The sequence below is a fragment of the Dendrobates tinctorius genome, unplaced genomic scaffold, assembly GCF_039654945.1.
Source record: "Dendrobates tinctorius isolate UK_male_01 unplaced genomic scaffold, ASM3965494v1 ptg000186l, whole genome shotgun sequence".
Taxonomy (NCBI): domain Eukaryota; kingdom Metazoa; phylum Chordata; class Amphibia; order Anura; family Dendrobatidae; genus Dendrobates; species Dendrobates tinctorius.
The window spans coordinates 96,012-123,337 of NW_027361853.1; the positions used below are offsets into that span (position 1 = coordinate 96,012).

Below are 27,326 nucleotides of genomic sequence, written 5' to 3' on the forward strand. Positions count from 1 at the left end.
GAACATGGACAAAACAGAATTCATCATCTTTCCCCCATCTCACTCTACCCCTCCACCAGACCTATCTATCAATGTCAACTGCTGCTCTCTTTCCCCAGTCCCGCACGCTCGGTGCCTAGGGGTGATCCTCGACTCTGCGCTCTCTTTCAAACCACATATCCAAGCCCTCGCCTCCTCCTGCCCCCTCAAACTCAAAAATATTTCCCGGATCCGCTCATTCCTCAACCACGAAACCACAAAAACACTAGTGCATGCTCTTATCATCTCCCGCCTCGACTACTGCAACCTCCTACTCTGGCCTCCCCTCTAGCATCTGGCTCCGCTCCAGTCCATCCTACACTCTGCTGCCCGACTAATCCACCTTTCTCCCCGCTATTCCCCAGCCTCCCCCCTATGCCAGGCCCTTCACTGGCTTCCTATTACCCAGAGGCTACAATTCAAAACCCTAACCATGACATACAAAGTCATCCACAACCTGTCTCCTCCATACATCTGTGACATGGTCTCTAGGTACCTACCCAACGCAACCTTCGATCATCTCAAGATCTCCTTCTCTACTCCCCCTTATCTATTCTTCCCACAACCGCTTACAAGACTTCTCCCGTGCTTCCCCCATACTCTGGAACTCCCTGCCGCAACACATCAGACTCTCACCATCAACGGAAACCTTCAAGAAGAACCTGAAGACCCACCAGTTCCGACAAGCCTACAGCCTGCAATGATCCTCGGTCTACTGAACCACCGCACGACCTGCTCTACCATCTCCTACTGTATCCTCACCCATCCCTGTAGACTGTGAGCCCTCGCAGGCAGGGTCCCCTCTCCTTATGTACTTGTGTGTCCCTTGTCTTACACATGTTTATTATACTTGTCTATATTTCCCCTTTTCACATGTAGAGCGCCATGGAATAAATGGCGCTATATAAATGCATAATAATAATACTACAGTAAGGGCAGAGACACACTGGCGAATTTTTTTGGTCCGAGAATCCGATCGTAAAACGTGCCCTGGCCGTCACCTCTCCTGACCTAAGCATGACAGCGTGATGGATTACTATGCAGCTGTCAAGTTCGGTCAGGAGAGGTGCCGGCCAGGGCAAGTTTTACAATCCGATTCTCGGACGAAAAATTCGCCAGTGTGTCTCTCCCCTAATAGTTAAAAACATTGTAGTTTTTAATGACTTTGCCATATAATGTATTGAAAGACAGGAAAAAATCCACGCTGCAGAAGAAAAAAAATACAATTATGCCATTGTTTTGGGGTTTTCTTTTTACAGCATTCATCTTCGTACATTAAAATGACCCAACAGCATGATTCTTCGGGGCAGCACGATTATGGCGATACTAAACTTCTATAGGATTTTTCTCTTTTTTTCACTACTTTAATGTTTAGAAGAAATATCAGAACTTTGTTAAAAAAAATCCTTGTGTCTCCGTTTCTTAAGACCTGTAACTTTTTATTTTTCAATCAATGGAGCTGGCTGACCAAAAAAATGTCAGTCTAATTATAAAACACCACATCTTTGTCTTTTAACTAGAAAAAGGTCGGTGGTTTAATGGGAAATTTGTCACCAGGTTTTTTTCCCATAGTCTGAGAGCAGCATAATGTAGGGGCAGAGACCCTGATTCCAGCGATATGTCACTTACTGGGCTGCTTGCTGTAGTTTTGATAAAATCACCGATTATCACTAGACCAGTAATCCTGCTTCCATGTATTCCTCCATATTCATGAGCTCTGTGTAACCCCGCCCCTACCACTGATTGGCAGCACTCTATGTTCGCAGTGTATAGGCAGAAAGCAGCCAATCAGTGGTGGGGGCGAAGTTATACAGAACTCAGCACTCAGAGAACTGCTAGATCTGTAGCAGATAAAACAGGGATTTTTATAAAAAATGACACCAAGCTCTGGAATCAGGGTCTCTGCACCCACATTGTGCTGTTTCCAGAAGAAGTAGCAAAAAGCAGATTCCCGTTACACTTTAAGACCTTTGAACAAAAAAAAACAAAAAAACAACAACGCACCAACATGGCAGCAATGTGGATTTTCTGTCGCCCCCCCAGCAGCCATGGCTACCCACTGGTACCCCTGTGATTGACAGCAGCATCTAAGTGGTTATACATCAGTGATTGGAGATACCTCTGGTCGTTGATGCTAGAGGCAGATGCCAGCTATATAACATATGACGATATTGTATAGTTACTGTACTGTATGTCATGGTGTGAGAAGGGGTTAACACCAAGTGCAGGCTGGCATCCCCCACACCATTTTGCAGCAGTTTAGGCTTTGTGCACACATTGCTTATTTATGGCTTGCAGATTTGGTGCAGATTTAAATCTGCAGTATTTCAAATCATTCAGCTTTTTTTGCTGCAGATTTGCAGATTTCACCCATACATACTATTGAGAGGGGAGAAATAGCCACCTAAAACATGGCAAAAAACGTGTGTTTTTGATGCTGCGTTTTTACTGTCAAGATATGCAGAAATGGTGCACGTGTGTACATATCCTTACAAAGCATTTTTCTCTATTTTTAAGTTGTAAAAGCTGCGTCTCGAGGTTACTTTTAAGAATAAGGCAGTGTTCACACGATGCATGACCGATGCTGTTTTTGCTGTTCTTTTTTCTCCAAATAGCAGCAAAAAAATGCAGCATTTGAACACTGCCTAAGGAAAAACATTGGAATATCCACAAGATATTGTTTTGTGTTGGGTTTTTTTGGGAGATTACAGCACTATTTGATTATGGTATTTTTTTCTGACTTTTTCTCCCATAGGGTTCTCTGGCACTTAAAAAATGTATGTAAAAAAAATGCCACCGAAGCATTTTAAAGTTATGGAGTTTTTTTCGTTGAAAACATTTTCGAGTCCTAAGTTGTTAATAGATAAAAAAATAGGATATACAACTGTGTCTAATGCCAAAGGAACACGACAGCACGATGCCTAAAGAACATGACGGCGCGATGCCTAAGGAACACGACGGCGTCATATCTGCACTACGCAGTAAAGGATATAGTGTCCTGAGCTTGTTGAGCAGGTCTGCGGAGGGGATTAGGAAGCCATGCATCGTCAGCATGATCTGCACCAGTTCGCTGCCCTGGCAAACATTCCCATCAGAATCTGAAAAAGATAAAGGTCGTAAAGATTACACTGGCTGAATCCAATCTAGTAAAGAAACAGGAACTCTGCTTTCCTGCTTGGCCTGTTTCACACTTCCGTTTTTTCAAATCCGTCAAAATCCGTTGGTTTCCGTAAAAAAACGGATCCGCCATTTTTTTTTCAGGATCCGTTTTTTTGTCCCATAGACTTCCATTAGTGGTTACCGCGGATCCGTCAAAAAAACGGATCCGTTTTTTTAAAAACGGATCCGTTTGCATCAGTTTCCGTCAAAAAAACGGAAACGGATCCGTTTGGCGGACACAAAAACGGAAGTGTGAAACAGGCCTTAGAACAACACACAGCGCACAACAGGATACAACTACGTCCATGCTGCTGCTAGTAAATACTGGTATCAATATGACGACGCCGATGCTGCTGCTGGTAAATACTGGTGTCATCATGACGTAAAAAGGAAGATGGGTCATAAATGCTGCCAAAAGTTCTGGCATTATATAAAAATGATCACTTGTTTGAAATGCTTCTTGTTAATCTACTTTAGCAAGAAGTAGAGGGCACACAGCAGTATGGCTGCAGCATCAGACTACACAGTATGTTTGTAGTCTGTTACCATGGAAACCTATAGGTCTACAAAGGAGCTATATCTATTAACTGCTATATGAAATTAAAAACAATGTTTACATAACTCCTACAGCGGCGCCGTTCCAGAGATGTCAACTCCGCTATTCTCGGCTAGGCACATGACCACTGCAGCCGAACAGCAAAAGGAGTGGTGACATGACACAACAATGTCACGTGATCAGCCAAGAATCGCAGCGCCAATCGATGAGTATCGATTGCTTTTATTTTACATAGGGCCTTGAAGTGATTAAGCAAGGTTTATCTAATAGTGAATTACCCCTTCAAACCCCTTCATTTTTGGCTCATATTTGTACTGTTTAGTAGGCACTCTGGGAATATCAATGGGGGTCTACTGAATGATGTCAACTTCTTGTATGGGGGGCTGGCTAGTACGTACAGCTAGTATAGGGTTATGCAAAGAAAAAAAAAAACGTACATTGTATATAATTAAATGAGCTCAATATAGCCTGTTCTTACTGCCAGCTATGGTATACTAGGCACTTTTCTAGTCCCTCAATTGGTATTTTAGGAGAATATTTTGTGGTCACAGCTTTCATTAGGCCTCCATGACAAAGGGATCAAGCTCAAATATTAAAGGTGTTATCCAAGCTTGGGGTTCAGGTCCCCAGTTAATCTATGTGACTGCAGACTTGTGAATCCTTACCGCATACACACTGCACACTGCCAGGATTCATCAGTGCCCAGAGTGGGCAGGTGTCCGACCGCAAGGATGTGATTTGCATACATGCGGTCACATGCCAACTAGACTTGTGTGACTTCACTCAATACAAGTGCATTGAGGCCACATACTTCTAGTCATAATGTGACCAGAAGTATGCAAATCACATATTTAAGGTGACATGAACACCGACTCCAGGTATCGGAGAATCCTGACAGTGAGCAGTGTGCACACTATAAGGATTCACAAGTCTGCAGTCACATAAAGTGATTTCAGCCTTGAACCCCAAGCCTGGACAACCCTTAAATGTGCCTATACCCTTAATAATTATTGGCATAACTCTTGTTCAGCAGACAGCTAATTCTTCCAACTCTCCATACACACGCACACTCTGTTCATCTAAGCATGCATATTCAATGAGGAGAAGAAAGGGAGCCACTTCTAAACACCTCAGGTGCTGGCCACTGAAATTTATGACAATATTGCAGATGCCTCAAAAGGCCAAAATATACAATTGGCTAGTCATTCAGAAATTAGCTGACTTTGTTCTAATGAGTAAGAACACCTTAAAGGGAATCTGTCACCAGGTTTTTGCATCTAACCTGAGAGCAGAACATAATGTAGATAGAGACCCTAATTCCAGCAATGTGTCATTTACTGGGCTGCTTGCTGTAGTTTTGATAGTCACTTTTTAACAGCAGGAGATTATCACTAGAGGACTAATAAACCTCTATACTCATGAGCTCTGTATAACCCCGTCCCCACCACTGATTGGCAGCTTACTGCCTATGCACATTGTACACAAACCTACCAATCAGTGGTGTGGGCGGGGTTATACAGAACTCAGCAGTCAGAGAACTGGCAAATCTTCAGCAGACAAAACCGTGGAAGCGCTCGAGTAGCGCGAAACGGCCGTTGTCAGCCATTTGACACTCTTATCTTCACATCCCCAACGTGACATGTAATTATGTGTCAATAAACAGTCACAACTAGCCAGCAGAGTGTGACCTTTTTTCTTCTTGGAAAATAACATTGATCTGCTATGAGGTCAAGCACCCGGGAATCCTGGATGTGAGCTGACCGCCTGCTGAGACTCACGGATCCAAGCACGGTAACAGCGGTGCCGCCCGCTTCTTTCACAGACAAAACAATTATTTTATCAAAACTACAGCAAGCAGCCCAGTAAGTGACACATCGCTGATATCAGGGTCTCTGCCCCTACATTATATTGCTCTTAGATGGGCTAACAAAAACTTGGTGCGAGATTTCCTTTAAGAGATATGTCCCAGTTGCTGGTTCCTTTTATGTCCTCTGCTCACATACTAAACAGGAAAGTCTCTGATCTCTTTTTGTCTCACAGTCGGCTTTGCGCTTCCTCTCGAGCCTTCACTTATTACAATTTACAAGAAGTGGTTTTCAGAGGCATTTTCAAGATGAGATTAGAGAAGGGGGAAGGTGCACACATCTCACACATTACATGACCATGCCGTACACCCTGAAGTGGATGGTTTCTTTTCTGTGTGCCGTGCAGAGGTTAAAACGAGGGACGTGAGCACAGTGCACATTATCACTCCCATCCCGATTGTACAGATACTCAGGGCTGTTATACAAGTTGTTTTCTAGCATCACTCCAAGAACATAGGATGCCACTTTAGCACATAATCTGTCATTTACTCTGAACATCGCGTCACGGAAAATAAATCTAAATTAAGGAGGCCGTTTCTCCATTTCACTTCTTCTGTTCTTGCAGGTTAGCTGGAGATTTCATGCGGTGTTTCCATTCAGGGAAACTTGTTGTATTAATGCTAATGTGATTGCAATTTTCCTCCATTTTCCCACCAGAGTGACAAACAATAGACGTTCTTTTGTTAATGTTCCTCCCACATTTCCCAGCACAGAATCAGTCCCTGGGGGGCTCCAGCTGATTCCTGCTCTCCAGGTACCACACAGAGCCCCTCCGCTAAAACGCGGCGCTCAAGGACAGTGAAAAAAGCAGCTAGCTATCGCAACTGAGGTTTATGGCACATGCTGTGTATATATAGTTAGCTCTGTATATGTATATACGCATATATAGGTACAAATATACTTTATATGTCCTGGTGGACACAGACAAAAAAGAGTCATTGTGCCAAGACAATGCTGTGTCCTCCCCCATATATATGCTCCAACATGTGGCTTTCTTTCTTCTGGAGGTGAGACAATTTATGTTGCCTTATTCCCAGGAAGCATTGCCTGGCTATAAGACTCCCATAGCTGGGTGAAATCCTCCAGACTCCCTGTTTTTCTAGTATCTACACCCCACATAGTTTTAGGTTATCATTTGGGACCAGCAGTCCCATAAACTGTTTACAGAGTCAGACTGATCCTCAGATGCAAGCAGATCGATCAGTAATAGATCACTAAGCGCATATAGGCCGCCATAGTTCTCGGCTGTTTACACAGGACAATGTGCTGCTGAGATACTCTGCAGTACAAAATATCATTTCACCCAACTAACATCTACTTATTCATCAGGTGATTGTCAACCTGTTTAGGATTATCATGCAAAGGGCTCGTGCACACCACAGATTTTCTTGGATGAGTGCTGTCCGCGGTTTTCACAGACACCACTTATATCTATTTTATTATATGGGTCTGTGCACATGTACAATTTTTTCCTCGGACCAAGTGGTGTAAGAAAAAAGTCAAAGACACGTCCGATTTTGATCAACATCAGCAATGTAAGTCAATTGGTCTGTAAAAACATTGGACCGCATTTGGATGGGCAAGACTAGAAGGGAGAAGGTGGAGGAACTTTTTTTTCTTACCACTTTAGAGAAAAACTGACGCCACTCTGATCAAACTCTAATTAGGGCCTTATCAGAATAATGGGACCTTTTTTGAGAGAAAACGGTGGTGTAAACCTACCCAAGTAGTGTTCCTAGGAGCACCCATATAGTGTGAATGCACCTTTCATGAAAAAGACCATAACGGCAAAATATTTTCGAGATGAATGGATAATTGCTCTTTCCTGGACCAAAAATAGTCTCTTTTGGGGTGAAGCATTGGAAATTTTCTCCAAAACTCTTCCTCTGCTGGAATCCAAGTCGAGCAAAATTGGTGACAATAGGTAAAGCCCTTTGTTGGTGGCAATGCGGTTTGAAAGGGATCTACTTCCACATGTGGTGGTCTTGTCCTGTGATGAGACCCTTCTAGTTTTTCTGTATTTACAATGATGTATACCGTCGTTCAGCATGGTCTTCATCCAAGCTTATCTATGCTGCCACCTAAATTCTCCGTGGTCACCAGGCGGATTATTCTTACGGCAAAAACGTTCCATAGGTAAAAGTTGGAAGTTTCAAAATCAGCCTCCATGTCTAAAACTATCATCTTGGTTTCCTTTCTCCAGCAATTCTAACAACTTTACCTAAGGTCAAATTCAATAACCTCATCCTGGCTTCTTACCTTACTTGTGGCAATTTGCCCATAATGATGGCCGTTATTGCTCAGCGGTAGGAGGCTCCACCCTGCAAGTCCCAAGTTTCTAATTGCTTCCTTTTCTAGCATTTTAAAACAGGAAAGATGTATATCTTTGTACCGTGTTAGCCAGTAGATAGAAAAATATTCAGGATTGAGAGTCCTCAGTGGTTGATACCTTTTAATGGCTAACTGAAAAGATGGTAACACATTGCAGACTTTCGAGACTACTCAGGTCACAGCAGCGGTGACCCGGTCCGTGGCCCTGGGCGCCCATGCAAAAGGGATTGAGTGATGGGAATAAAGTTTCTGAATGATTCGTGACTCTTCAGATTTTGTATTAGTCTAGCCTGAAGAAGAGACCTGAGTAGTCTCAAAAGCTTGCAATGTGTTACCGTCTTTTCAGTTAGCCATTAAAAGGTATCAACCACTGAGGACTCTCAATTCTGATTATTTTTCTAGCATTTTAAAGAGAGTCAGTCACCGCCAAAATGCAAAATAAACCCCTTAAACAGTTACGGCATATAGGGGTGTTAGCTCCTATAAAAATCATGCCAGCAAAATACATTTTATAGAATTAGTTGCTGCGAAATTTCACCGACTGACAGAATGGAGACATTTTTTTCCCCATCTTCTCATCCGAGAAAACTGGATCACACTATGATCAGAATGTGTTATCAAACTTAACAAGAGCTTTCCTTTATGTATTGTCACCTCTTAGACCAAGGCCAACCTCATCTAGCTATGCTTCCTACCCTGCCTTACCATCCTCTCCCTCCCATCCTTGTTAATGTTTAGGATAAATTCAGTATATATGTACAGTATATATCAGTGTATGTGTTGTTAGTGTGCAGGGACTACTATTCTGCCCATACTACCGGGCACATCTGACATAAGTTGTAGGGCACATGCACAGCAAAAGGCAAGTAAGAGCATGGGATTATTGATGGGAATGTAGTAGTAATGCAGCAAATAGTTTATGAGTTACTGAGTAAAGGATGTTTCTGACAACTAGATGTCACGGGTTACTTTCATTTGGATTTGAGCCATTGAGCCATGGCCCATGAGCACGGAGACTGTACGACCTCTGTGTGCTGCTATCCTCCCATTGCAGCATTGCTATATTGCCATATATATGGCCTCCAATAGATGTCCAGAAAACTTCCGTATGATTTCAAATGGAAAGCAGAGGCATGTAAATGTACAGTAGAAGTCACATGCATTAAGGGAATCTGTCACCAGGTTTTTGCTACCCCATCTGAGTGCAGCTTAATGTAGGGGCAGAGACATTATTTCAAGCGATATGTCACTTACTGAGCTGCTTGTTATCATTTTGATAAAATCCCTGTTTTTGCTGCAGCAGATCTAGCCGTTCTCTAGTACTGAGCTCTGTATAACCACCTGTGATGTTGTAGCCCACCACAGGCAGGGCTGTTGGTCCCAGGGCAGTGTAGAAAGGTATTGGGGACGAGGGTGCAGTGTATGGCACAAGGATGTAGCAGTGCTGAAGACGTTGTAGGAAGAAGGCAAGGACACAACAGGGTGCAGTTTCTTTACCTTTACTTGGCAAATGCAGTCCAGGGTCCCGATTACAGATGGCACAGGAGCAGGCTAGCCTGGAAGCAACTCAGGAATCTCTCTATGCAGATAGGTTGTGTAGTCTCCTTCCTAGCGCTTAGTTGAGGTACATGCAGTACTGTGTTACACTGAAGTTCCTCCTTCTTCCCTTTTGGATCTACCTCGTATGGCAGACAGCTGTAGCCCTCTATTTCTCTTGGCTCACCCGTCGCTGTTGTGCCTCCGAGTCTTAGGTGGGAATAGAGCATTTACAGTTTCCTATTCCTCTGGTTTCTGTTGCAGGACCTTCAGTATCCATACAACGGTGGAGACCAGGCTCCAGATCATGCGCTATCACTGGGAGGGAGCTCTCTATCCTCAGCTCAACCTCCAGCTTCTCTCCACACGTCTACACTCGTTGCCCTCCTCACACTAACTAACTAATTTCCCCTCCTGGCCCCCAGAGAGAAACTCTTCCCCTTAGTATTGGTTCAGAGCGCCCTCTGCTGGCCTGGAGTGGGAACCATATTGCATGACATGGTTAACAGCTAGAGAGACACTTCATTGCTTCCAAGCCTGACATCACCCTCCCTGGAGGAAGGCAATGCCACTGTGGCGACCATGCTCCTGGGGGCGCCACATTCCCCCCTAGTGCAATTCAGCACTCCTGGGCTGATGAAAAACATACACAACATATAAACAAATATAAATGTGCAAGATTTAGAAAAATGAAAAATTACTAAAACCAAAAGCTCCAAAAATAATCCTGTGATGATAAGTCCATGCATCAACGTCCATGGTCCATTCCTGGGCAAATGGTGAACTATGTACAAAGCTAGTGACCACACCTAGTCCAGTGGCCAAAATGTCCATAACACAAATGGGAAAACTCAACAAGGAAATTTCTTACAGAATATCTGTAGGCACAAAACTTGAACAGTTAAATATATACACCCAATTTCAACATTTACATGAACTTATCTATACATGATATCTGATGGGCGGTATACCTTGTGTAGTACGGGTAGACCTGCGTAACACTGGTGTGGTTGGGGACCTCACTGGTTGCGTGGTGCTAACTACTGGTGTAGTGTGTGTAGTACTGAATACACTACTGGTGGTTCTGCGTAACACAGGGATACTAGACTTCCTAGGACCACTTCTACTCACTGTAGGTAAACTGGGTAGTAGCTGTCTGCGAACTCTTAGACTCACCATGGGTATGACAGATTCACCACTGGCAGGACGAGGATTCTCTGGCTCCACTGCTGGTGTGGCTTCCACTGCTTGAACTTCCTGATTCTCAGAGTTCTCATGAGTCACTTCTTCTTGTACTACCAGTTGGGGAAATGTCAACACTGGCATCACTATGGCATCATTTACATTAGTCCAATTTGCAGGGAATTCTCCAAGTATAGTGCTGACCTTTTCTTCTTCTATGGGTTGGATGTTATTTTGTTCTTCCATTCTTTCCTTTAGCTGGTCAGGGTATAATTTCAAATGATCCCTCGATATTGCTGCTGAGGTTTCGCCCCCACCTTTACTAATAAGGCACACCTTGGTATTGTCAACGTTTGAGGGTAGAATGGTGTAGGGTTCAGCTTCCCATTGGTCATCCAATTTATGCATCCTCCTTTTCCTCTTTAGGACTTGTTCTTCTGGTGACAAGGGAACTGCGGGTGCATGTTGATTGTAGTGCCTTTCTTGTTTTTGTCTTGCCTGAGCTAGACTCAATTCCACAGACTCTTGTACTCTACGGTACTGTTGCTGCCGTTCTGTATCCCAGTCAGCATCTGGTGATGTTACCTCAGGTGTAAGGACTTCCATATCCAAATCAATAGGCAGCTTGCCAGGCCTCGCTCTCATTAGGTAGGCTGGAGTGCAGTTGGTGGAATTCACAGGAATGTGATTGTAGAGGTCAACCAGATCTGGCAGCTTTTCTGGCCACAGATTCCTCTCTTCCAAAGGCAAGGTCTTCAGAAGGTCGTTCACCACCTGATTCATCTTTTCACACATGCCATTGGCCTGTGGATGGTATGGTGTTGTCCTCATCTTCTTACAACCGTACAAGTTACAGAATTGCTGGAACACTTCTGCCTCAAAGGCTGGACCTTGATCTGTAAGCACTCGCTCAGGATATCCGTGTGGTCGACAAAAGTGCTGTTGGAATGCTCTGGCTGCTGTTCTGGCTGTTTGATCCTTGACAGGCACTACTATCAGGAATCTCGAGTAGTGGTCAACGGTGGTAAGAGCATAAATGTAGCCTGAACGGCTTGGAACCAGCTTCACATGGTCCAGGGCAACCAACTCAAGTGGTTGTTTGGTTATTATTGGCTGCAAAGGAGCTCGCTGGCTGTTGTGGTCCTTTCTGCGCAGGTTACATTGTCCACACTCCCGCCACCAATTTTCAATGGCTTTCCTCATACCAGCCCAGTAGAATCTCTCCCAGAGCAAGGCTTCCAACTTCTTCCATCCGAAGTGTCCAGCTCCATTATGGTAGGCTTCTAAGACCATTGATGAATCCCTCTTCAGGACTACTACTTGCCAGACCAACTCATGAGTGCGGTCATTGATACTCCTCCGACACAGCTTTCCTTCATAGATGAACAGCCAACCTCTTTCCTTCCACAACTGCTGGGTTTCTTCAGGAGCATTCGACTCTGGGCGTGAGTCAGCTTGTGACAGTAGCTCCTTCACCAGGCGGACTGCGGGGTCACTATCGTAGGTTTCTACCCAGTCATGATGGGGCAATTTATATAGGGTGGCCTCTTTCACGCCAGACCTTATGTTTCTCACTCCTTGGGCACGTTGGGCCACAATTGGCAGGTGGAAGGGAGGTAACTTTCTCTTTAAGAGCCTCGGGGTCTTCTCCTGCATCTGGCAGATTGGGCATTCTGGACAGCGCATCAGCATTGGCATTCTTGTGCCCTGCTTGGTACTTGATGGTGAATTCATAGTTAGATAGCCGAGCCATCCATCGCTGCTCCAGTGCACCTAGCTTGGCAGTTTCCAAGTGAGTCAACGGGTTGTTGTCCGTGAAGATGGTAAACTTGGCTGAAGCTAGGTAGTGCTTGAATCTTTCAGTCACAGCCCAGACTATGGCGAGGAACTCCAGCTTGAAGGAACTGTAGTTGTCAGAGTTCCTGCTGGCGTAGGAGATCACTCTTTCTTTGCCATTCTGTACCTTTGACAGTACTGCTCCCTGTCCCACGTTGTATACAACATCAGTATATAACACAAATGGTTGGTCATAATCTGGTTATGCCAGAACTTCATCTCCTGTGAGAGCCTTCTTCAGTCGGGTGAAGGACCTCTCCAACTCCTCAGTCCATTCAAGTGTGGAACTCTTCTGTTTGGCTTTCTTGGACTGTCCCACCAGAAGATTTTGCATAGGGGTGGCTATCTCAGTGAAGCCTTTGATGAATCTTCGGTAGGGCTTCACTTTCAGGCCAAAATTGGACAAGCCTTCAAACACCTCAGCCAGGTGCTCCAGATGGTCTTCATAAGTCTTGGAGAAAACAATGACATCATCTAGGTACAACAAGACTGCCTCGAAGTTCTTGTGTCCCAGGCAGCACTCCATCTGCCGTTGAAATGTCCCTGGAGCGGTGCAGAGCCCGAATGGCATATAGTTGAACTCACAGAGACCCATTGGGGTGGTAAATGCTGTTTTCTCCTTGTCTGCCTCTGCCACGGGAACCTGCCAATATCCACTACTGAGATCCAAGGTGGAAAAGTAGTTAGCAGTTTTAAGTGCGGCTAATGACTCCTCAATTCTAGGTAATGTGTATGTATCTTTATGTGTAATGCTGTTAATTTTTCTGTAATCAACACACATTCTCATGGTACCATCCTTTTTCCTTACAAAAACTATTGGAGCTGCCCAGGGGCTACAACTGTCTCTGATCACCCCAGCCTCCTTCATTTCTCTCAACATACCTTTGGCACATTGGTATTGCGTTGGGGTATAGGCCGGTACCTTTCTTTAATGGGTGGATGATCTCCAGTGGGGATATGATGTTGAACTCCTTTTGCCTTCCCAAAATCTAGGGGGTGTTTGCTGAATACCCGCTCATACTCCTGGGTCACTCTGTAAACCCCATTTTTCTGGTATGAAGGTGTAGAGTCAGTCCCCACCTGCAGTTGCTGGCACCACTCCTCCAGCTGCTTTACAGAGCCATTGTCCTCCACCTGATCGGATGAGACCAAGGGCTCTGCTGCCTGCATTGCATTGTTACTGACAGTGAGCAGCTTAGCAACTGTGGCATACCGAGGTATTGTGGCCTCCTCCTCCCCACAATTCAAAAGGCATACAGGTACTCTCCCTTTTCGTACATCAACTACCCCTCTGGCTGTCAGGACAGTGGGCCTGCTATCAGAGTATACTGGCTCTACCAATGCCTGGTAATCTTTTCCTCTGAGGCCTATGGCTGCCCGACACCAAATCAACATTTCACATCTGGGGAGTATTGCAATGGGGAAGCATCACTCACTCTGACGCTGCCAATTTCTCCGCCAGAGAGTTCTACCTGCTGTCTTTGCATCAGGGCCTTGATCTCCTTCTGCAGGACTCGTTGTTCACTGGAACCAGCAGTCTCAGCCACCTGTTGCAACAAGACAATAACCTCGGAAAGACAATTTTCAATTACATTTGTACCAAGAGTCATCATGGGATTACATTTTCGTTGATCAATATCCACAACTATCAGACCTTGAGATTTTAACTCTACTCGACCCAATTTAACAGTAATTTCTTTACATCCTATTTGCGATAAAGACTGACCATTATTGGCAACCACTGTGAGTTCATCACTTGGGCCACGGGTGAGTTCAGAGTCAGCCCAATACCGGTTGTAGAGGATATAGGGCATAGTGGTCACCTGGGAGCCAGTGTCCAGCAAAGCGTTCATGGGGATGCCGTCAATCACCACTTGAAGGATCGGTCTCCCTCCAACATACTTGGCTCGCCAGTTCTTTGGGCCTTGTGGTCCTACTCCTGGGGATTGGCCCTCTGCCCCAGGGGTTGCTCGTTTAAATGACAGAATCTTGCAAGGTGGCCTGCCTTGTGGCAGTGACGACAGATGGGACGTCCGTCCAGGTCATAGCGATCGTTGTTCCTCCCTCGGAGTGGCGGGGTTCTCTTCCGGAGCCACGGGACATCCTCTGGACTGGAAGCAAGCTGGATCTTCTCCTTGGAGGACACCTGCAGGGACTGCACGGTTTTAGTAAGTGCAGCTATACCTTTGGTCAATTCCTTGACCTGAAGACGCATCTCTTCAGTTGGATCTTTATCCATAGTCTGTGCATCAGCCTCCACAGGGATGGAAGGGAAAGATGTTGCTTCCTGATGGTAGGTGATCGCTGGGCGCCTAGGGGGAGCCGGACGGCTGACAGTTGGTTCCTGCAGCACCCAGATAGCCCTGTCCTTGAAATCAGCAAAGTCTAGGTCAGGGTTTTGTAGGGCTATGATGCGCAGCTGTGCTCTGTGGGTGTTGCATTGGAATCCCTCAATGAACTGCTCCTTCAACAGTCCGTCTCCATCTTTCACACTGTCAGGGTCAATCTGCTTGACGGCTCGCAGCGCCTCCTGCAGGTTAAGAGCATAGTCCCGTATACTATCCTACTATCCTGCGCTTTCTGTTTACATCCAAAGAACCTCATCTTGATTTCAGCTGCAGGGCGGGTGTCAAAGGTGCTTCTTAGCTTGGCCAAAATCTTTTTAACAGTCTCTTTGTCAGTGTCATGCCAGGCTTTTACTTCTCTCTGTGCTGAACCTGTTAGCTGCCCAATAAGGATGTTCACCTTCTGGCCTTCAGACAGAGGATACACCTCAAACAAACTGCACAGTCTCTCTTTAAATTCACTCAGGGTATGTGACTCCCCTGAATGCTGCGGTAGCCAGGCTGCTCCAGGTATGTAAGGCATAGACACCGGCATTATGGGGACCGCTGCGGTGGGCGCTGTTTCTTGCGGTGCCCTAGATGCAGCACTGGCTGCAGGGTTCAGCGGCGCTGTGGGGTCTGCGGGGGCGTCCGCCGCTGCATCGGGGCGTGCCTCGGACATTCTTCCTCCCCCTTAGTTAACGGTTGCCAGGCCCCGAGGTTGAGCGGCTTACCGGCTGTAGGCCTCAGCTCCTCCCTTATCACGCACTATCCTCTCTTCCCGCGCGGCACCTCACTTCTTCGCGCTCTTCGGCAGGCTCCGCCCACGAAGGCCCGCCTCTCTGGTTTCCCTCGCGCGCCTAGCAGCGGGATAATGGCGGCAATGGCGCCAACAGTCCAGAGTACACAAAACAGTCTCTGGCACACAGGATGCGGGGATACCGGGCTCCGTAATCCTGTTCGTGACGCCAAAATGGGTCGCCCTCCCAGGGCTGTGGGGTACTCGGTACCGGGCCGGTCCTTCAGAGGGAATTTCACAGCAGCGGTGACCCCGTCCGTGGCCCTGGGCGCCCATGCAAAAGGGATTGAGTGATGGGAATAAAGTTTATGAATGATTCGTGACGCCACCTGTGGTGTTCGGCAAGGAAGATGTTAAGCCGACGCTGCATGCAGATCCTCTGGGACTAATGGTGTAGTGCAGCTGTGATGTTGTAGCCCTCTACAGGCAGGTCCCAGGGCAGTGTAGAAAGGTATTGGGGACGAGGGTGCAGTGTATGGCACAAAGATGTAGCAGTGCCGGAGAGGTTGTAGGAAGAAGGCAAGGACACAACAGGGTGCAGTTTCTTTACCTTTACTTGGCAAATGCAGTCCAGGGTCCCGATTACAGATGGCACAGGAGCAGGCTAGCCTGGAAGCAACTCAGGAATCTCTCTAAGCAGATAGGTTGTGTAGTCTCCTTCCTAGCGCTTAGTTGAGGTACATGTAGTACTGTGTTACACTGAAGTTCCTCCTTCTTCTTCCCTTTTGGATCTACCTCTTATGGCAGACAGCTGTAGCCCTCTATTTCTCTTGGCTCACCTGTCGCTGTTGTGCCTTCGAGTCTTAGGTGGGAATAGAGCATTTACAGCTTCCTATTCCTCTGGTTTCTGTTGCAGGACCCTCAGTATCCATACAACCGTGGAGACCAGGCTCCAGATCATGCGCTATCACTGAGAGGGAGCTCTCTATCCTCAGCTCAACCTCCAGCTTCTCTCCACACGTCTACACTCGTTGCCCTCCTCACACTAACTAACTAATTTCCCCTCCTGGCCCTCAGAGAGAAACTCTTCCCCTTAGTATTGGTTCAAAGCTCCCTCTGCTGGCCTGGAGTGGGAACCGTGTTGCATGACATGGTTAACTCCTAGAGAGACCCTTCATTGCTTCCTAGCCTGACATCACCCTTCCTGGAGGAAGGCAATGCCACTGTGGCGACCATGCTCCTGGGGACGCCACACAGAAAGCTGCCAATCAGTGGTGGGGGAGGGATTACATGGCAGCAGGGTTACTAGTACTCTAGTGATAATCTCCTGCTGATAGTGTAATTTGATAAAATTATTGCTTTAAGAACTTTAAGGAGCTGATTAAGTGACCCACCGCTGGAATCAAGATCCCTGCCCCTACATCATACTGCTCTCAGATTGGGTGAAAAAAATCTGGTTCCAGTTTTTTTTTAGTACAGATGCAGTATTACTGCCCTATACAAACCAATAAAAAAAGCCTATCGTTATTACTATCTTCGCCTATTACACTGTATTCACCCAGAGCAAAATGCTTTCTTCTATCTAGCCCTTACTCCTTGCTTAGTCCTTCTTTTCTAACCCACTCCATGGAAAGATGGACATACCCTTTAACGGAACATCCAAGACTTCAAAGGGAACCTATCTCCAGGTTTTCACTGTGTAAACTGTATCCACCAGCTTTGTGTAGCCTTTAATAGGACTCCTGCAATGCCCTTCATAAAATCACTGCTTCCCTGGAAGAAAATGCCTTTCAGAATTGTTCCTCTCCATATACTAATCTGTATGGTCCAATAGGTGTCTCTGGACTGTGCGTGGTGTCTCCTCTTTCCCCAAAATCACTGTTTCACCAGCTTTTATTGACGTGGCTGATGTCATCCATCGGCCTGGTACTCCTGTGCATCTCTTGTTCCTGACTGTGCAGGCGCAAGAGTTGAATAGACTCTGTGGATGACATAGGAGACAACAGACTCTGCGGATGACAGAGGAGACAACAGACTCTGCGGATGACAGGAGACAACAGACTCTGCGGATGACAGAGGAGACAACAGACTCTGCGGATGGCAGAGGAGACAACAGACTGTGCAGATGACAGAGGAGACAACAAACTCTGCAGATGACAGAGGAGACCACAGACTCTGCAGATGACATAGGAGACAACAGACTCTGCGGATGACATAGGAGACAACAGACTCTGCGGATGACATAGGAGACAACAGATTCTGCAGATGACAGAGGAGACAACAGACTTTGCAGATGACAAAGCAGACAACAGACTCTGCAGAAGACAGAGGAGACAACAGACTCTGCGTATGACAGAGGAGACAACAGACTCTGCGAATGACAGAGGAGACAACAGACTGCAGATGACAGAGGAGACAACAGACTCTGCGGATGACAAAGAAGACAACAGACTCTGCGGATGACAGAGGAGACAATAGACTCTGCGGATGACAGAGGAGACAACAGATTCTGCGGATGACAGAGGAGACAACAGACTGTGCAGATGACAGAATAGACAACAAACTCAGCAGATGACAGAAGAGACAACAGACTCTGCAGATGACATAGGAGACAACAGATTCTGCGGATGACATAGGAGACAACAGACTTTGCAGATGACAAAGCAGACAACAGACTGCAGATGACAGAGGAGACAACAGACTCTGCGGATGACAGAGGAGACAACAGACTCTGCGAATGACAGAGGAGACAACAGACTGCAGATGACAGAGGAGACAACAGACTCTGCAGATGACAGAGGAGACAACAGACTCTGCAGATGACAAAGAAGACAATAGACTCTGCGGATGACAAAGAAGACAACAGACTCTGCGGATGACAGAGGAGACAATAGACTCTGCGGATGACAGAGGAGACAACAGACTCTGCAGATGACAGAGGAGACCACAGACTCTGCGGATGACAGAGGAGACAACAGACTCTGCAGATGACAGAGGAGACAACAGACTCTGCGGATGACAGAGGAGACAACAGACTCTGCGGATGACAGAGGAGACCATAGACTCTGGAGATGACAGAAGAAACAACAGACTCTGCAGATGACAGAGGAGACCACAGACTCTGCAGATATCAGAAGAGACAACAGACTCTGCAGATGACATAGGAGACAACAGATTCTGCGGATGACATAGGACACAACAGACTGTGCAGATGACAGAGGAGACAACAGATTCTGCGGATGACAGAGGAGACAACAGACTCTGCAGATGACAGAGGAGACCACAGACTCTGCGGATGACAGAGGAGACAACAGACTCTGCAGATGACAGAGGAGACCATAGACTCTGCAGATGACAGAAGAGACAACAGACTCTGCAGATGACAGAGGAGACAACAGACTCTGCAGATGACAAAGCAGAAAACAGACTCTGCGGATGACAAAGAAGACAACAGACTCTGCGGATGACATAGGAGACAACAGATTCTGCGGATGACATAGGACACAACAGACTGTGCAGATGACAGAGGAGACAACAGATTCTGCGGATGACAGAGGAGACAACAGACTCTGCAGATGACAGAAGAGACAACAGACTCTGCAGATGACATAGGAGACAACAGATTCTGCGGATGACATAGGAGACAACAGACTTTGCAGATGACAAAACAGACAACAGACTCTGCGGATGACAGAGGAGACAATAGACTCTGCGGATGACAGAGGAGACAACAGACTCTGCGGATGACAGAGGAGACAACAGACTCTGCAGATGACAGAGGAGACAACAGACTCTACAGATGACATAGGAGACAACAGACTCTGCGGATGACAGAGGAGACAACAGACTCTGCGGATGACAGAGGAGACAATAGATTCTGCGGATGACAGAGGAGACAACAGACTGCGGATGACAGAGGAGACAACAGACTCTGCAGATGACAGAGGAGACAACAGACTCTGCAGATGACATAGGAGACAGCAGACTCTGCGGATGACATAGGAGACAGCAGACTGCATATGAAATAGGGGACAACAAATTCTGCGGATGACATAGGAGACAGCAGACTCTGCAGATGACATTGGAGATGTCAGCCACGTCAATCAAGGCTTGTGAAACGGTGACTGCGGGGACAGAAGAGGCGCTGAGCACATTCTGGAGATGTCCATCAGACCTTTCGGTGCAGGTTAGCATATGGAGAGGAGCAATTATAAAGTCATTTTCTCATGTATATGGGGGAGCTGCGATATTATGAATAGGTAGTAGGAGTGCTACTAAAGGCAGCACAAGGGTGGTGGATATAGTTTATATCTGGAAAACATGGTGACAGGCTCCTGTAAAAAGCACCGCCGAAGGCTGTGTCACCATGCTACTCTACACATTTCCGTTTCCTGAGCTTTGGGAGCACTAATTAGGAAATGGCAGTTTCTATCTCTGTCAACAATCAAATATAGTAGATATGATGTTGGACCTCCACTTACTTTTGGCCACACTTTCAGGATGTGGAAGGCCATGCATTGCACTTGACAAAAAAATATCACCTAGAGACCCCTTCCATTATTGAGGTCAAGATCCTAAGTGGTAAATGGTTAACTTTGTCAACGAATCAACAATAAAGTGTCTTGATGTCATTGTTATTGATTGGTCCAAGCTTGAGACTCTAAATCAAACACATTGTAATTGGTGTCTGGCCAGTGACATTTAAGCTCTGTGCTCCGCGGCTCCAACAAAGCCCTGAACTTATAAAAACAACCTACATTTTAAGGCGCGAGTTCTTTTCAACATTCAGACATCATCGATCCTAGATGTTTTAAATATCAAGACTCACAATGTATTTAAATAAAAACTTCCAGGAACCGACACATTTGTGCCCAATTTTAGAGCAGTATATTAATGTGGCAAAATTAAGGTACAATATACAGAAGCAAATTTTTCCCTGCAAATTTTGACACAGATCCATGACAAAATCCTTAAGTGCCACCAGCAGATTTCACCCTATTCATTGTAAAAGGTAAATCAAGTGTGAAAGTCCACAGAATAAATTGGCAAATTGCAGACATAAAATACACAGTACTGATCACTTTCTGCTATAGATTTTTTTTCCCACAGCGTGCCAATGTGATTAGGTAAAATCTCATCCATTATTTTGTTACTGTAAAACGGTGAGGATACACAACATGTCAAAAATTCGGACTCTCCGTACTCCACTGTGACACTTCTAAGGTCAACCAAAAGTGTCATGGGGTCAACTAAATAAAGATGTGGTTAGTGGGAGCCCAGAAGTAATGCCGGTGTCAGTTACATATGAAAGGTCATCAACAGCTATTAGGCAGGAACCAGAGTTGGTGTGGATTGATTAGCCGGTCCATTGGCCACGTCCGTAATCTGTGGTTACTGGACGGGAGCCTTGAGAACTGCATTATAGTTTAAGGCGTCTGCGGCTCCTCTTTATTTAGCGAGTCTGGTGCAAGGTCACATTGCAACGATGATGGTGCACCACGCTGTATAATCAACGGAAAAGCCACTGATGGACCAGATCTTGCCAATCGATTTGTACCAAATATAGCAGGAATCCTCAGAGACATTTTTAATGCTCTAAGTATAAATGATTAGCATGATAATAAGAGTTGCCTATAAATTGTAACGGGGATGGGAAAGTCACACGTTTTTACCCGAGCAGTTTTGTCACAAAATTTGAAAGATTTCCTAGCACCAGCAAAGTGAATGAAATCCCTGAAGTCTCATGCACACCCAGCTTATTTTTGCAGATTTCTAGCTGTTTCAAGTCTGCATAGTGTCAATTCTTTCAATATTTTAATGCAGATTTCACCCTAATAAATGTGGAAAAATCTGCAGCAAAAACGCATGTAAAAAACACTACAAAAATTAGACGAAAACGCTCGTATTTTAAACAGTTTTTTTTCTGCCATTTTTCTTCTCTAAATCCTTGACCATACCCTTATGGAATTTCTAGTTACCGTATGCAGTTCTCCACTATATACTTTTCTATTTGACTAACACACGAGAATGGTCACAAAAATGGATCCCATCAAACTTTCTGTAATCAACTGTTTCGAGGATACAGGCAAGGCCTAATCTCCGCTCCTCTCCCTCTGAACCTGCACTGTCTCATTGCTAATCTCAGGAAGCAGCGACATCACTTATCTATAGCTCCGGCACCAGTCGCAGCAACATCTCAGACGCCCCATCACCATGTCACTGCCCAGACCAATATTTCCTATACAAGATAACGGTTATTTTTTACCATCTTGTTCCGATCATTGGGGGCTGAGAAATGTTTCCCCTTCCCACCCACTAGGACACACTGCGTGTTATCCAGTTGTGATTTTGGTATTGGATCTGCTTCATCAGAGTAGGATTTTTATTACTTGATATCCCAGGACTGCATACAGTATAATAGTGAAGCAATTCACAGTGTGTTCCGCTGAATAACGCTTCATCAGGAGCGATCATAGAAGACGTAGGTTCTGCCCCCAATAGTAGACCCTGTGTTTGGTCGCTTGCTTGCATCCGCAATTTGGATATATGAACACTTTTTTTGTATTGTGCCATTTTTTTAAAACAATATTCAATGTCTCAGAATTCAGTTTTGTAGGGAAGGGATGGTCTGTCTTAAATTGAACCTGTCCACATTTTTTTTTACATATAAAAGCAGTGGTTTGTCTGTATAGGTAAAAAAATATATTTATTTTTTTAATAGAAATTATATGCCAGTCATAAGAAATCTAGCATATGCAAATCAGGGTGTAAGTGCACTGGGGGGGTGTAAGTGCACTTGGATTTGCTTCTTTTAAGTGCAGTAATACGCCCCCATTTCACTTCCACCCTGATTTGCATATGGCTTCTTCGCTAGATTTCTTATGACTGGCACATATGATCTTTAAAAAAAAGGTATCATTTTTATTGGTTTATATGCTCTGTTACATCGATACCACTACTTCCTATTGTAAAAGAGAAATGCTGACAGCTTCCCTTTAAATACATTGACATTAAGAAACACTCAAAAACTCTAGTCCTTTTGAAGCTGGATAAGTCACTTCGTCCATCTATGCCCCCTACCAATAGATACAGCAGGGACAACGCATCAGAATGATAGTTATTAGAAAACTGGAGCCATACGATGACTCTGGAAAGCCACAGCTCAACACTGGACCATATTATTCTTTATTATTAGCAATAATTATTATTTTTAATAATTATTTAAATTATGGCCAAAAAAATAACAATACGTGAACGATGTTTTCCTAAATTGGATCCAACTTCGGAAAACATCAGTTACATTACAACAGGGTCTATTCATGGAGTAAAGGTCTACATGAGGAGGAGGAGGACATAGACAATGACATTGTCTTGGACTTCTGTCTTTCGACCTTCATTTCATACCTACGCTCTTGTAAGACTATACTTAAGAACGAAAAAAAAAACGTTGAACTAACTTACCAAAAGTCTGAATGCACATCTGTATCAGTTCATCCAAGCTGGCTCCCTTGGTGAGTTGTCCGAGAGGCATCATCACCCGTATGGGAGTGACCTGGGGAAGTTTGGGATGTGATGTGCAATGGATGATTTGCTTTAATTCCAGCGCCAGTCTAGGAATAGTGGTGCAGCCATGTGCAGGTCTACTGAGAGAGAAAGAGACCACACATGAATCAGTTACAAAACTAGTATTAGACAGAGCAAAATCTATCAACATCTACATAGCCAGTGCAGGTAAAGAAGACAACCTTCCTGCTTTCCCTCCCCTCCTCTGTGCTGCCGACCACTAATCATTATGCTGAATTCTCCTTCCTTGGAAAGTGACCGATCTTCCTGAGGATTCCACAGGGTTAACGTTTTCATCATGCATGCCTGGGTTGAAAGAAGGCTGAGATTTTGGGTACTTTCCCGCCATCAATGAATCATCAATTACCAGTTTGGAGTTCAGGGCTTTTATATAAAGAAACTATTGTTACTGCTTTGTAATTCTATCATAGTTGCTGCCAGAGATCCCGTATGCCAGTGACGGCAGGACATCTTGGATCAAGAAGATATCTTAGCCATGAGTGTTTGAGAAAAGCTCCACCACTCCGCAAGAGCTCAACCTTGTAATACTGTACTAAAATTATTCAGGGAACTTCAGACAGGGACCCTGTAAGGTGCGGCAGAGGGACAGTGATGCTTTTAGGACTGTGACATTAAACCCAAATCACGGATCGGCCTTGGGTCTCCCAGGCTGAACTCAACAGCGTCATAGGCATATATGAAGCTCTGTCAAGTTTGGGTCAGGAGATTCATGGCCATTCTGTGGATTGTGGTCCATATCACGCGGAAGTGTTTATCTGGCCTTAAACTGAATCTGTCAGTAGGTTTTTTGCTATTTAATCCGTAGTGGCAGAGAGCCTGATTCCAGTGAATTGTCACTTATTAGCCTGTGTGCTATAGTTTTAATACAGCCAGTGTTTTATCAGCAGATTATCACTGCAGGACTAGGTCTCATGTGCACAGTAGTCAAGCTAATCTGTGTAACCCTGCCTTCACCACTCATTGGCAGCCTGCTGACAGTGGACACAGAAAGCAGCCAATCAGTGGTGTGGGCAGGGTTATACACAGCTCAGTATTCTGATTGCTGCTACATTACATTGGAGAAAACTGGAATTTTATCAAAACTGCAACAAGCAGCTTAGAAAGTGACACATCGCTGGAATCAGGCTCTCTGCCCCTATTATGCTGCTTTTAAATTACATAGCAAAATGTTCACATGTTGTGTTTTTGTGGCTTTTTTTAATGCAAATTTTAAGCTGCTTACAAAGAGCAGGTTTTGCTATGTTTTTTTTTTTTCTGCGTTTTTATTGCTGTTTTTTTTTGTCTCTTGTATATGCTGATAAAGTTTAGTGGCCCCCCAAAAAGCTTGATTTCACTTTGCTGGTATTGAAAAACACAGTTTCAAATTTACATAAAAAAGCTGCAAAAATGCAACGTGTGAACATAGCCTTATGGTTTTTAATTCGCATTCTGTACCGCTTATATCTTTGTCTGGAACCCTGCATCAGAATTAGGAGCTCTGACCACTATAAGCTTATATTAAGACATTATTTAGCTGGATGGTGACAACGTAGGATTAGGTTTAGTGAGTATGGTAACTTATCTGCAATCACCATAATACACTTGACAGTTATGGTGTTTGCGTTTGTATGTATCGTTCCATTGCATATAATACGAAAATGGTTTCAGCTCGCATTCTTATTAACGATCTGTAACCTGTGGCTCTCCAATTGTGGTTAAAGGGGTTTTCTGGTGTAAGAATTGTGTTTGCAATATGCACACTAGGGTGACCGGATCTCATATGGGGGGGGAAAAAATGTCAGAATCTTTTCGTCTGGACCCCACAAAACGATTCCCCTTTCCAGATATTGAGAGAGAGAAAATTTGAGCTCGATCAAACGACGTTAACCCGTGCCGCTCGTCGCTCAAAGTTTGAAAAAATCCAAATTGAGGTATTTTAAGATTTAGGTATTTTGCATAGTCTGTTAGACTATAAAGAATGTGACAACAACATTGCAGAAATAGCCCTGACCAAATTTTCGAACCATTTGTGGTATTTGAATGCAGAGTTGGTGGGATTATCGTTTTTTGATCCCACCATTACAGACAATGAAAAGTTGTTAATGGCTAATAAATTGCTCAGTAGCACAGATGAACCATCAGAGCACGCTAGGGTTGTAAATCCAAAAGTTAGGAAAGAAAAATTAAAAGAGGTAGGAAGTAACCGACTGTCACGATCGACAGTCTGCAGTTACATGGAGGGACTGCAGACTTTTCCTCTGAAGCCTCATCCAGACGTCCATGTAACATGGTTCATGAGATATATGGCCACAGCCTGGTCTCCGCTACCAAAATTGACAGTCTCATAGGAATATTCAAGGCTGTCAAGTTCAGGTAAGAAATATCATACTCCTTGAGAAAGCCACTAGGCGAAACGTACGTTGGACTCACAGGAGCCACAGGGTACTGACTACTGGTATATATAATCCTTTTTCACTTCCTTTCTCTTCATGCCTACTTTATTATGCCAATGTTTATGATTTGTTTTACATTTTTCACATATAACTGGCTATTTGTATGGAAGTGTTTTCCATATCACTGTTATTTAGTCACTATACCCTTCATTAATATTTCTGTGCAAGTGGTTTCCTTATATTTTGTCATTTGGTTTCCCTCCATCCTCATGTGGTTTTAATTGTTTCTTATATTTTAATATTATGACTTAATAAAATTGCATTTTTTATACATTTCTTTTATTTGGTTTATTCACTGTTTTGGAGTAGGTATATAGATTTTGCTTTAGTGAATAGCCATACTAATACAGTAATTACTAGTGATTTTTTTCATCTTTGTTGTTGTTTCAGCTTTTCTTTCACCATAGAAAGCAGTGGAGAAAGTAGAAAAACACAGCTTTTTTCTGGTGAAAACCAACTTTATTAAACATGTAAGGATATGGACATATTGCCCAACGTTCCTCCTATTGTGAAGTTATATAATGAGAATAAACTTGCATTAATGATATTAATGTTGGGTGCTGCCTGACAGTAGGGAAAGCCAGAGTTGATGTTTGGGACTAGCCAAGAGTGGAAAAGGTTAAGTCGAAGGGACAGAGATAGTTCCTGTCCGAATGTTAGAAAGGCCTCAGTGTGCATAGAGAAAAGACCTAAGGTCTGATGTAAGCAGTGCCGCATGATGTGGGTGTCCCTAACGAAGAGGGAGACATAGCCAGAGGATAGCAAGATCCTAATGGAGAGAACGAGAGAGAAGTCACCGAAAGAACAGAGTGATCAAACGGAAATGGGTCCTGGGTCAGGATGCCTAGCAGTACGGCCCAGAGTTTATAACTCACAGAGGTAATGGGCCTAAATGGGATAAAGTACGTAAGATAAGGAGGGTGCCCTGGGCGGGAGCTTCCAGAGCATCAGAGACAGAGAAGAAAATTACTGGCCATACTGGAATATAGTTTCCTAGAGTGGAAAGAAGACGTGGAACCGTGGGTTGAGAATAGGACTCTTACTAACTGGACTGTAGTACTGAGCTGGGTTGTGGTGAAGTGTGAAGGAATGCTGAAGGTAAAGGATGAGAGAGAAAAGAGGAAATAATTGATACTATACAGTCATATGTAAAAGTTTGGGCACCCCTATTAATGTTATCCTTTTTTTCTTTATAACAATTTTGGTTTTTGCAACAGCTATTTCAGTTTCATATATCTAATAACTGATGGACTCAGTTATATTTCTGGATTCAAATGAGGTTTTTTGTACTAACAGAAAATGTGCAATCTGCATTTAAACAAAATTTGACCGGTGCAAAAGTATGGGCACCCTTATCATTTTCTTGATTTGAACACTCCTAACTACTTTTTACTGACTTCCTGAAGCACTAAATTGGTTTTGTAACCTCATTGAGCTTTGAACTTCATAGCCAGGTGTATCAAATCATGAGAAAAGGTATTTAAGGTGGCCACTTGCAAGTAGTTCTCCGATTTGATTCTCCTATGAAGAGTGGCATCATGGGCTCCTCAAAACAACTCTCAAATGATCTGAAAACAAAGATTATTCAACATAGCTTTTCAGGGGAAGGATACAAAAAGTTGTCTCAGAGATTTAACCTGTCAGTTTCCACTGTGAGGAACATAGTAAGGAAATGGAAGAACACAGGTACAGTTCTTGTTAAGCCCAGAAGTGGCAGGCCAAGAGAAATATCAGAAAGGCAGAGAAAAAGAATGGTGAGAACAG

At 44.5% G+C, this 27,326-nt stretch overlaps 1 protein-coding gene across 4 annotated transcripts in view; it reads right to left on the bottom strand.

Moving 5' to 3' along the window:
- Positions 1–27,326, bottom strand: part of RASGRP1 (RAS guanyl releasing protein 1) — a 65,627-nt gene that overhangs the window by 29,050 nt on the left and 9,251 nt on the right. For 2 of the 4 annotated variants that reach the window (XM_073552142.1, XM_073552141.1), the window contains exons 2-3: positions 23,008–23,189; positions 3,007–3,116 (exon numbers count right to left, since the gene is read on the bottom strand). In XM_073552142.1, the coding sequence (XP_073408243.1) occupies positions 3,007–3,116; positions 23,008–23,189 (292 nt within the window). The remainder of the gene's footprint in view (positions 1–3,006; positions 3,117–23,007; positions 23,190–27,326) is intronic. The other 2 variants (XM_073552143.1, XM_073552144.1) reach the window with 2 other exon arrangements.